This window comes from Octopus bimaculoides, chromosome 27, assembly GCF_046866305.1.
Source record: "Octopus bimaculoides isolate indiv1 chromosome 27, ASM4686630v1, whole genome shotgun sequence".
In the NCBI taxonomy this organism is placed as follows: domain Eukaryota; kingdom Metazoa; phylum Mollusca; class Cephalopoda; order Octopoda; family Octopodidae; genus Octopus; species Octopus bimaculoides.
The window spans coordinates 6356879-6370559 of NC_142954.1; the positions used below are offsets into that span (position 1 = coordinate 6356879).

At 37.5% G+C, this 13681-nt stretch overlaps 1 protein-coding gene across 1 annotated transcript in view; it reads right to left on the minus strand.

Moving 5' to 3' along the window:
• The window catches only part of LOC106877214 (phosphatidylinositol-binding clathrin assembly protein LAP), a 162746-nt gene that overhangs the window by 62500 nt on the left and 86565 nt on the right, over window positions 1-13681 (minus strand). Inside the window, exons 6-9 of the mRNA XM_089343179.1 lie at window positions 8259-8361; window positions 7026-7065; window positions 2221-2277; window positions 720-831 (exon numbers count right to left, since the gene is read on the minus strand). Of these exons, the coding sequence (XP_089199305.1) occupies window positions 720-831; window positions 2221-2277; window positions 7026-7065; window positions 8259-8361 (312 nt within the window). The remainder of the gene's footprint in view (window positions 1-719; window positions 832-2220; window positions 2278-7025; window positions 7066-8258; window positions 8362-13681) is intronic.

A 13681-nucleotide genomic window follows, 5' to 3' on the forward strand; every position in this document is an offset into this window, starting at 1 on the left:
TTTGACTGAGGACTGGTGAAACCAGATGGCAACACCAGGCTCCAATCTGATTTGGCAGAGTTTCTACGGCTGGATGCCCTTCCTAACGCCAACCACTCCGAGAGTATATATAAATATATATATATCATCATCATCATCATCATCATCGTTTAACATCCGCTTTCCATGCTAGCATGGGTTGGAAGATTTGACTGAGGACTGGTGAAACCAGATGGCTACACCAGGCTCCAATCTGATCTGGCAAAGTTTCTACAGCTGGATGCCCTTCCTAGCACCAACCACTCAGAGAGTGTGTGTCATCATCATCATCATCGTTTAACGTCCGCTTTCCATGCTAGCATGGGTTGGACGATTTGACTGAGGACTGGTGAAAACCAGATGGCTACACCAGGCTCCAATCTGATTTGGCAAAGTTTCTACAGCTGGATGCCCTTCCTAACGCCAACCACTCCAAGAGTGTAGTGGGTGCTTTTACATGCCACCGGCACAAAGGCCAGTCAGGCGGTACTAGCAACGACCACACTCGAAATGGTGCATTTTATGTGCCACCCGCACAAGAGCCAGTCCAAGAGCACTGGCAATGATCTCGCTCGAAAGTCCTTACACATGCCACAACAATCTGGTCAGTTCAAGAAAGCATTAAAAACCCTATCACCAAGTGTCAATCCACCATCTCATATGTTGATTAAGTTCATGGAAATTATTGATTTTAAACTCACCCAATAAATTGATAATGCCATCGTTGTAACAAGCAAATAACCGGATCAAATCTTTAAACAAAAGCAGGAAGCAAGCGTTTATAACTCCATTGGTCAATTCATTTGGTGTGCACTAAACAGAAGACACAAATATTTAAAATAACAACAGCAATAGTAATAATAATAATAATAATAATTATTATTATTTCTTTATTGCCCACAAGGGGCTAAACATAGAGGGGACAAACAAGGACAGACAAACAGATTAAGTCGATTACATCGATCCCAGTGCGTAACTGGTACTTCTTTAATCGACCCTGAAAGGATGAAAGGCAATGTCAACCTCAGCAGAATTTGAACTCAGAACGTAGCAGCAGGCGGAATACTGCTAAGCATTTCGCCCAGCATGCTGGGTAAGTTGGTTACCTTGACCCCACTACGTAACTAGTACTTATTTTATCAACCTCAAAAGGATAAAAAACAAAGATGACTTTAGGAACTAATATAATAATAATAATAATAATATAATACTTATTTCCAACATGTAGGAGTGAGTGAGACAAAGCCACGTTCTTTGGTGTGTGTGTGTGTGTGTGGTGGAGAGATGTATGAATGATTACTTCAGCCTTGAAAGGTTCAATGGAAAAGTACAACCTGGCTGGATTTGAACTCAGAATCCATAAAAGTATGAATAAATACTGTAAGGCATTTTGTCTACTGCCCTACAAATTGATTTGTAATATAAGTACGAAGGCTCACTTTTTTTCCTACATACATTACACACATCTAAGGAAGTGCGTAATGTATGTAGAAAATATGTAATATATGTAGGGTGTAATGTATGTAGGAAATGTGTAAAGTATGGAGAAATTGTGTAATGTATGGAGGAAGTGTGTAATGTATGGAGGAAGTGTGTAATGTATGAAGGAAATGTGTAGTGTATTGTAGGCAGTGTGTAGTGCATGATTTATGTAGCAAGTATGTATGTAGAAAGTGAATGTATGTAGGATGTATGTAATATATGTAGGAAGTGAGTAATGTATGCAGAAAGTGTTTAATGTATGCAAAATGTGTATAATGTATGTAGGAAGTGTATAATGTATGCAGGAAGCGTGTGATGTATGTAGGAAGTATGTAATATATGTAGAAAGTGAGTAATGTGTGCAGAAAGTGTTTAATGTATGCAAAATGTGTATAATGTATGTAGGAAGTGTATAATGTATGCAGGAAGAGTGTGATGTATGTAGGAAGTATGTAATGTAGAAAGTGTGTAATATATGCAAAGGAGTGATTGCTTTTCAACAGTAAAGAGAGGAAATGAAAATCAATATAATCCTAACAGATGACCAAGTAATGCGTCAATTTGTCAGGTATGGCTTCTGATTCTCAAAGTCACTGTTAACAACACAAGATCACGGAAGAAGTACAGGAATGCTAAAATAATATTCAATAAATGGGATTACCACAAAATCAGTTTTGAACCACTTGAACAAGAGGGAAGAAAGAATTCTTATGGACTTACATAAAAATCAAGAAGGGCGTCCATTTGTTTCTGTAAAACAGGCAAAGTTTTCAAAAGCTGTAAAACAAAAAGAAATAAATTGTAGTAGTTAAGTTGGATTGCATGTTTTCACAACATTATTTGTGTATGTGTGCGTATGTACACACACACACACACACATATATCTTTTATCTTTTACTTGTTTCAGTCATTAGACTACAGCCATGCTGGAGCACCACCTTGAAGTATTATAGTCAAATGAATCGACTCTAGAAACACGTGTAGTCATTTTATTATCTTTATCTTATGATATTTACTTTGTATTATATTATACTCATTTATTGTGCTTTTCATTATAAATTTTTCTATATGTGACAGTGGATTTTCATCGATGAGTTCATGAACCTTGGTTCTTTCCCCTAAAACTATATATATATATATATATATATATAGAGAGAGAGAGAGAGAGAGAGAGAGAGAGAGAGAGAATTGTTCCATTAAGGTAAGATCACCAAAAAACATGTATATGTATACATACATGTATTTGCATATATGTGTATATATATATATATATATATATATATATATATATATATATCGTTTAAGGTCCGCTTTCCATGCTAATATATATAAATGTATGAGCATATATATATATGTGTGTGTGTGTGTGTGTGTAGAAAGGACTTCTTTCCCTTACTCCATGCACAAAATCCAGTCACACAGTTTTGGTTGGCCCAAGGTTATAGGAGAGGACAGACGCCCAAGGTGCGCTGCAGTCAGAGTGAACTCAAAATCAGGTGGTTGTGAAGCAACCTCCTCAACCACATAGCTACACACACAAACTTATATATATACAATAATCCCTCACCGTATCGCGGTTCACTTATCGCGGTTTATTATTTAAGCTTACGGCGATTCCTCCGTGGTGTTGTTTTGAATTTATAATAATAATGAATATATACAAATTATAAAAATAATTGAAAAAATATACAGTACAGTACTGTTTCTACTTTGTTGATTTTCACCTGTCACAGGGAGTTTTGGAACATAACGCCAGCGATAGTCGAGGGATTACTGAACAGACAATCTTACACACACAAACCTGCATGTCATGCACACTGAAGCATGCATCTTTTGCACACTAAAACATGCATATACATACACATATCTACACACATGCAGATGTGCAAGTAATTTTACATGCACATATGTACAAACAATCTTACACACACACACACACACAAACACACACGTCTGTCACACACTAAAACATACACAAATGTACACATAATCTCACACACACACACTCCTAACACAATCCCATGATGCATTGTTTATATTTTGTCACTTCAGCTATCCTTACTACTACTACTACTACTACTACTACTACTACTACTACTATTAATACTACTACTACTACCCCTGTTACTTTGACTTTAATAAATTCTGTATCGACACTCTCACACTAACACCCAACACACACACATCACACACACACACACACCCAACACACACACACACCCAACACACACACACATACACACACACCCAACACACACACACACACCCAACACACACACACACCCAACACCCACCCCCCCAACACACACACACACACACACCCAACACCCCCCCAACACACACACACACACACACACACCCAACACACACACACACACCCAACACACACACACACACACACCCAACACACACACACACACAACACACACACACACACAACACACACACACACAACACACACACACACACAACACACACACACCACGTTACCTGTATGTGTAGTCGTTAATCAAATAATTATGAATGACAAAACAGCTGAATGTCTGCTGCTTTTAAGCTCTGAAAATGCGTGTCGTGCGTACGTTTGTTACATCGTGCCAATGAATCAGACACATGATGAGTCATATCTGTCAAGCTAACAGGCTTGTGCATAAGCACACACGCACACACACACACACACATATATATACATATATACACACACAACCATACATCTTAATATGTAATGGCCTCGTTATACAATACAATGTTGCAAAAAAAAAGATGTTCACACAAAAACACATGGAAATATCTATCGTTTAGCATATATTCTCCTTCCAAATTCATCATCTCCATAGTTAAAGACATTCCATTTGTGACCATCTCGTCTGCTTTGCTTTTTAAGGTTTCTTTTTGTTAAGGGTTATCTTTATGTTTCTTTTTTATTCGTTTCAGTCAAAGTAGTACCCCATGCTGGGGGTCCTACTTTAAAGTGTCTTAATAAAATAAATCAACCCCAGTTACTTAATTTTGAAGCCTGGTAGTTATTCTGGTAGTTTCTTTTGCCAAACTGCTAAGTTACAAGTATGTAAACAAACCAACATAGTCAAGTGGTGGCAGGAGACAAACACAAATACACACACACACACACAAAGACCCACTTTTGGTCATGAATGACCATATGATAGCACCTTGAAAGTTCCCCTCTGAGGCACAAGTCCAGGTAAAGTTGTTTATGGAAGACCAGCAGTCTCCCATGCATACCAGCTTCCCCTCTCCACGCCACCAGTGTTATCCAAGGGAAAAGCAAAGGGGCCAATACAGCTTGGCACCAGTGATGTAGCAACTCATTTCTACAGCTGAGTGAACTGGAACAACACAAAATAAAATGTCTTGCTCAAGAACACAACACACAGCCCAGTCTGGGAACTGAACCAACTACCTCATGATTACGAGCCCAACACTCTAACCACTGATAACATAATGAACTTATTGTATACAGTGCTCAGGTGCACAACAACTCATCAGAAATGATAGCCAAAAGTACACATACAGTCCATAGAATAATGCACAATTTCAGTTACCATCTACTAAATTCATTCACAAGGCATTGGTCAGCTCAGGACTGTACGAGAAGATACTTTCTGCTTAAGGTGCTTCATTATCATCATCATCATCATCATCGTTTAACGTCCGCTTTCCATGCTAGCATGGGTTGGACGATTTGACTGAGGACTGGTGAAACCAGAAGGCTACACCAGGCTCCAATCTGATTTGGCAGAGTTTCTACAGCTGCATGCCCTTCCTAACACTAACCACTCTGAGAGTGTAGTGGGTGCTTTTACGTGCCACCGGCACAGAGGCCAGTCAGGCGGTACTGACAACGACCACGCTCAAAATGGTGTATTTTATGTGCCACCCACACAAGAGCCAGTCCAGGAGCACTGGCAACGATCTCGCTCAAAAGTCCTTACACATGCTGCGGGCACAAGTGCCAGAAAAGCGACGCTGGGCACAGGTGCCATCACGATTTCGCTTTCCCCAACAGGTCTTCGCAAGCCGAGTTTCGTGTCCAATGAAGGAGACGACGTTGGCATGGGTGCCAGTTGCAAAATGAACAACTAAGCATAACGGTATTTGGAACATAAATTAACATAAATTAACATCAAATTTTGACAGAAGGTTTTAATTAAGATCACTTCGAAAACAGGAAGTTTGTATAAAAGAACTAGGGACAGTCTCAGGCAGACTGGTACCAAAATGGTTTTGTCAGACATCTGTTAAAGGAAACACTACGAGAGAAACAACCTGGCTGAGAAATTAGACCTGGAAGGAGGGGGGGGCGCTGTGCAGGGTGTGTTGCTGGCCATTCTATGTAGCAACGCCTTTGCATTTATGTCCATAAGATGCTGTTGAACACGTCATTTGGTGTTGGGTGTACAACTCGTCACTCCCTCCCCATCTTTTGCTGTTTAATTCCACTCCCACCCATGCTCCATTTTTTCTTCTACTTTTTTATTTCTTTGGAGAGGTAGTTCTGGGGGGGGGGGGTCTCAATAATTTGATCTTTTATACTTTTAATGTATTTTTTCCTTTTCTTTTACTGTAAAAATATGTTGCTAAATGAAAACTTATTTATGGGGGGAAAAAATATTATTCTTGTCAAATGATAATAAATTTGCATCCCAACCACATAGTTCTGGGTTCGGTCCCAACCAAAGCCTTGTGGTGGATTTGTTAGATAGAAACTGGAAGAAGCCTGTCGTGTATATGTTTGTGTGTGTGACTTGACAACCAATGTTGGTGTGTTTATGTTCTCATAACTTAGCAGTTCAGCCAAAGAGACTGATGGAATAAGTACAAGGCTTAAAAAAAAGCACTGGGGTCAATTCATTCGACTAAAAATTCTTCAAGGTGGTGCTCCAGCATGGTCACAGTCATTAGAGTGAGACAAATAAAAGATGAAAGAAAAAAAGTAAGAGTGACAGAGAGAGAGAGAGAGAGAGAGAAAGAAGAGATAGAGAGAAAGTGATAGGTAGAGAGAGAGAGAGAGAGAGAGAGAGAGAGAGAGAGAAAGAAAGAGAGAGAGAGAGAGAGAGAGAGAAAGAGAGAGGGAGAGAGAAAGAGAAAGAAGAGATAGAGAGAAAGTGATAGGTAGAGAGAGAGAGAGAGAGAGAGAGAGAGAGAGAGAGAAAGAAGAGATAGAGAGAAAGTGATATGTAGAGAGAGAGAGAGAGAGAGAGAAAGAAGAGATAGAGAGAAAGTGATATGTAGAGAGAGAGAGAGAGAGAGAGAAAGAGAAAGAAGAGATAGAGAGAAAGTGATATGTAGAGAGAGAGAGAGAGAGAGAGAAAGAAGAGAGAGAGAGAGAAAGAAGAGAGAGAGAGAGAGAGAGAGAAAGAAGAGAGAGAGAGAGAGAGAGAAAGAAGAGAGAGAGGGAGAGAGAAAGAAGAGAGAGAGAGAGAGAGAAAGTGATATGTAGAGAGAGAGAGAGAGAGAGAGAGAGAGAGAGAGAGAAAGTACAAGACTACTGTGCTGAATCTTACCTTTTCTGCATTCATGGTTCTTAACGTTCCGTCATCTTTTCTGTAAAAAGAAGAGAAGAGAAAAGAAGATGTAACAAATTTTAGAATGATGACAGTTTCTACATCTCCAAAACACCAAGTTGTGCTACCACCCATGCCCACCCTACCACAACTACTATGATAGAAATCACCACAGCTATAATGCCTTTGGCCATTGGTCAGCTCCGTCATGGCTGACCAGTGGGAAGGGATTAACAAGTAAAACCTCTGGCACTAGTTAGTTCACCTAGGTAACAAAAACTACCTCCAGCTATAGTTAGATCACCCAGGTAACAGAAATTACCCACAGCTTTAGTTAGGTCACCTAGGCAACACAAACTACCTCCAGCTATAGTTAGTCACCTAGGTAACAGAAACTAGCTCTAGCACAATGGTGGTGGTTGGCACTCCATCGGTTACGACGACGAGGGTTCCAGTTGATCCGATCGACGGAACAGCCTGCTCGTGAAATTAACGTGCAAGTGGCTGAGCACTCCACAGACACGTGTACCTTTAACGTAGTTCTCAGGGATATTCAGCGTGACACAGTGTGACAAGGCTGACCCTTTGAATTACAGGCACAACAGAAACAGGAAGTAAGAGTGAGAGAAAGTTGTGGTGGAAGAGTACAGCAGGGTTCGCCACCATCCCCTGCCGGAGCCTCATGGAGCTTTAGGTGTTTTCGCTCAATAAACACTCACAACGCCCGGTCTGGGAATCGAAACCGCGATCCTATGACCGTGAGTCCGCTGCCCTAATCACTGGGCCATTGCGCCTCCACATTACACATATATGCATTATATATAACACATACACATTGGTAAAACATTTATATTTATATACATATATATATATAAACGTCACTCTTTGTGCATGTGTGTGTGTGTATATATATATATATATATATATATATGATTAAAGCACTATGCATGTTACATATCTGCATTATACATTACATCCACATATTATCGATAAAACAACTATACTAACACACACATAAATAAAAATATTAAAAACACTGCATTTATTACATATATGCACTACTCACAGAATAACATGCATATAACTATGAAGAAAGAGAGAAAGGGAGAGAGAGAGAGAGAGAGAGAGAGAGAGAGAGAGAGAGAGAAATGGACAGACAAACACATAGATAGATGGATGATTTGACAGACAGAAAAATATATATATATATAGACAGATATAGATATTCCATACCCTCTCTTTATTTTACAGAAGTCGAATGCCATTAATCTGTAAGAAATGGCTTTTTCGTTCAAATATTTGGCATATCTTCTAATGAAAGTTGACATGTCATAGCCTGGAAATAAAAATAAGATAAATCTTTGTTAACAGTGATAATAATATTCGGTTTCTACTCGTTTTTCCCACAAAAGCAACAGAAATACAGCAACGTCAATAGAACAGCAATGCTTTTTTGGATTAACATTTAGAAAAAAAACAAAAAAACTACAACTGATTAGAAAAGTATGTTATGTAACATTTAATGCATAATACATGAAATTTGAAAGTGTATAATGAATGTATGTATGTGTACATGAGTAGATAGATGTGCATGTATGTATGTGTCAAGTTATATATATATATATATATATATATATATATATATATATAATAATATTAGGGACAAAATCCAAAATTACAGGTAAAAACTCAATTAAAATCAATTTATAAAAAATTAAAATTAAAGTATATTATATTATATTTATCTTATGATATTTACTTTGCTTTATATTATACTCATTTATTGTGCTTTTAATTGTCAGTTTTTCTATATGTGATAGCGGATTTTCATCGATGAGTTCTTGAAACTTGGTTATTTTCCCTAAAACTATATATATATATATATATATATATATATATATATATATATATATATATATATATATATATATATAGAGTTACACAAGCATGTACATATATATATGTGTGTGTGTGTTTCTGTACAGATTTGCAAATATCTCAGACAATTACATGAGTTAACTCCATCTCATAATATAATAGACTCTATGCTCCACTTGCTTTCACTTTTACTAAAGATTGGTGACAGACTAACAGAATTACAATAATCTTACAAAACCAAGTGTATCCAATTGATTATAATATATGTGTGTGTGTGTGCATGAATCTATTATGATATATATATATATAATAATAATCTTATCTACTATAGGCACAAGGCCTGAATTTGTGGTGGGAAGTTGATGACGTTGACCTCAGTACACAACTGGTATTTAATTTATCAACCCCGAAAGGATGAAAGGCAAAGTCAACCTCGGCGGAATTTGAACTCAGAACATAGCAGCAGATGAATATCACTAAGCATTTCTACCAGCGTACTAACAATTCTGCCAGCCCACCTTATATATATATATATATATATATATATATATATATATATATATATATATATATTATAATAATGTTGGACAGTTTCACAGGAGCTGAAAACCCTGAGGGCTGCACCAAGTTCCAGTCATCTGTCTTGGCAAGGTTTCTACAGCTGGATGCCCTCCCTAGCAACAACAACTTTACTTTACAGAGTGTACTGGGTGCATTTTAAGTGGCACCAGCACGGATGCTATTTTTTTTTGTGTGACATCAAGACCCATGGGGTCACCAGAGGAGATACTTGGCTACAGCAGTCGGATAAGGATGTGTAGATAGGGGGTCTGACTGTAAAGGACATGCCTGTATGTGTGAATGATCATGATTTTACTTAGCTTGACATGTGTGTGTGTGTGTGTGTGTGTACGTACATGCACACATATGTATGTATACATGTATATGTATATGCTTATATGTCACCAAGTTAGCTGATTTCTAAGGGTTTTGCCAGTCAGTAGGAGAGAATGGGAGGGGACAATCAAGTTCTATATTCTCAATTAATAACAGCAATATATCTGTGATCATTTACTTGCTTCAGTTATTGGATTGCAGCCTTCCTGCGCATTGCCTTGATGGTTTTAGTCAAAAAATTGACACCAGTACCTAATTTTTTTCAAAGTCTGGCATTTATTCAAGCAGTTCCTTTTTCGCTAAACCACTAAGTTATAGGGATGTAAATAAACCAACACAAACACAGATATACATGCACAACAGGTTCTCTTAGTTTTTGCCTACCAAATCCACTCACGAGGCTTTGGTCAGCCAAGGGTGCTAGTGGAAGATACCTGCCAAATGTACCACGCAGTGGGACTGAACCAAGAACCATGTGGTTGGGAAACACTTCTCACACAGCTACATCTTTGCCTATATATATATAATTGTGTGTGTGTAAAACGATAGAGAAAGAAATTTTGTGTGTGGATAGCTAAGACACACACACACAGAAATACACAGAAATACACACATACACACAGAAATACACACAGAAATACACACACATACACAGAAATACACACACACACACACACACACAGAAAAATACACACACACACACACACACACACATATATATATATATATAGAGAGAGAGAGAGAGAGAGAAACACAGACAAGCAATATATATATATATATATATATATATATATATATATATATATATATATATATACACATGGAGCCTGGTGTAGCCACCTGGTTCACCAGTCCTCAGTCAAATCGTCCAACCCATGCTAGCATGGAAAGCGGATGTTAAACGATGATGATGATGATATAATATACAGAGAGACAGACAGACAGACAGACAGAAAGAGACAGACATGCAAAATATATATATATATATATATATATATATATATATATACATACACACATGCACATACACACACATATATATGCACACATACATACACAGCCACATGTGAGGGGGTGACTGGATCAAGAAAGGAAGAAAATACAAGTACTCAATATAGTCAATATAATTATAGAGTTCGCTCATTCATTCATTTATCCACACCAAGGTGAGTGAGCACTCCACCACCACTCCTACTTCCACCCCCTTCCTACTACACTGTTCTTCAAGGTGACTTGTAGGAGAGTCTGCTCTTCCTACAGACACACACACACACACACACACACACTGTTCAGTTTTCTTTACTCTGCCTGCCACCCATTCACTGTTCACCAAATAGCTGACCAGCTGGATGTGGTGGGTTTAGATAAAAACCTTGCACTATTATTAGATTTTTGCTGTGGATGGTTTTCCAGCAGTCACAGCAGTACCTTGGATTCTGCTCCACTGAGAGATGGTGGTCAGTTGATGGTCAATAAGACAGAGAGTAATACTACTGCTGCTGTTATTGTTGTGGTTCTTGCTGTGGCTGCAATACCAACAATACCTTTCAATACCAGCCTGCCCTGAGACCCCCAACCCCAACTAGTTCAACAACACAAACTTCTTAGTTCAAAGTGATACATTAAATTTCAAGTTAATTTATATTCCAAACATCCCTTCAACCCTTTCGAAACCAACCCAACTGAAACTGCCTCTGGCTCTGTAGTACAAATGTCTTGTTTTCATAAGTCTTGAATTAAAATCTTCCACCAAACCTTAGTCAAAATTTATGTTCCTAACACTAGCTGAATGATAGCTAAGTTATTTTACTAAATTCTTTGTTATATTTAAAATAATTGAAAGAGACACAGAGCATCTCAACAGAAATATGGTAACAAAAGGGTTAACAAATGATTAACTTAACCCTTTTGATACCAACCTGGCTGAAACAACCTCTGGCTCTGTAGTACAAATGTCCTGTTTTTATAAGTTCTGAATTAAAATCTTCCATCAAACCTTAGTCACAATTTATGTTCCTAACACAAGCTTAATAACAGCTAAGTTATTTTTACTAAATTCTTTGCTATATCTAAAATTAATTGAAACAGACAGAGAGCATCTCAAAATAAATATGGTAACGAAAGGGTTAATAATGACGAAGAATTTTTTATAACTTGCACTGTTTTGGCTTAAAAAAATATATTTAAAAATTTAAACATTTTTATATGTATGTATATATATATATATATATATATATATATATATAAGCAATGTTAATTCTCTAAATGAAGTATTAACAGTAACTGCACGATAAAGTGTAGTATATTGCCACTTAAGTGTGGCTGACCCCTAGGGGTGGATGTTACTGTTGCTTTTAGCCCCAGGAGGACATCTCCTCCAGCTGGCTTATCGACACACGACTGTGTCCTGTTTGCCAAGGGAAGTTATCCCTCTCACCTCGATCTGCAGCATGAACGGATCCGGATTTCAGGGTTATTTCCCTTCGTCGGCGTTCGATAGCTGCTGACCTTGGCGAGAGAGAAAAAAACCTGGCAATCTTATATCTTCTTTTCCAGTGAAATTCTTCACTGATATCGAAAAGGTGAAAACAAGCAATGTTAATTCTCTAAATGAAGTATTAACAGTAACTGCACGATAAAGTGTAGTATATTGCCACTTAAGTGTGGCTGACCCCTAGGGGTGGATGTTACTGTTGATACACATACATATATATAGTTAGCATTCTAACAAGAGACATCTGTGGTGTATTAATGCTACAATCCAAAGAGCATCAATACAGTTACTCTTATCCTTATATCATACTGCAGTAAGTCTTTGCAAACCGTGAATCAAGACTTTTGCTTATTAAAAATATATAAAAAAAACAAAATAATAGTTTATGAATGGACAATCTATAATCTTAGACTTCTACACAATCTAACATTACTGAAATCAGATTCTACCAAATAAACAACAACTACTACCACAACAACAATTCTATATAAACAACAGACAATTTTAGCTTCCAACTAATTATTGTGAAATAACTATGCCATTTCTTAACTCTTGAAGAAAACACGCCCCAAAATACACTGCTTACCATTATCTCTGGTATTCTTTCTGGCATGATTAGTATATAGTTTTGTTTTTTTTGTATTTTTTTAATGTATTTATTTATTGGTTGCTATTCAAAAGGAAATTGATTGTAAAAGTTTCCTGTTCTTTAGCAAAAATATAGATTAATTCATAAAATGGAGAATGGTATTTTTCTTCAGACATTCCAGAAAAGTTATTTTTTTTATCTTCTTTTAACTAATCCTTTTCTAATATCAAAAGAATCCACAGGATCAGTGATTACAGCAGCTCTCTGTGTTTAATCATTAGTGGATAAACCAGCCATGCATAAACAAAGCATAGCTATCATAGACATATAAGACCAAGTAGCAAGTAGCATCATCATCATCATCATCATATAGCATCCGTTTTTCCATGCTGGCATGGGAGGGATGGTTTGACTGAAACTGGTTATTGAGAGAGGGATAGAGAAAGCGGAGCTATGCCAACATTGTTTTCAGACCGAGCAAAATAAAATACAGTTACTGGCCCAAGGACACACTACGTCAGTTGGCCCAGAGAACAAACTCACAATCTTATGATTGCAAGGCACTTAACCACTAAGACATACATCTCCACTGTACCAGCTGTGTGTGTGTGTGTGTGTGTGTACATCTATACACACACATACCTACATTTACACTGTGAAGGTGCAATGGCTTAGTGGTTAGGTTATTCAGTTTGCCACTAAGCATTTCGTCCATCTTTATTCAGTGAGCTCAACAACAATCATCATCATCATCGTCGTTTAACGTCCGTTTTCCATGCTAGCATGGGTTGGACGATT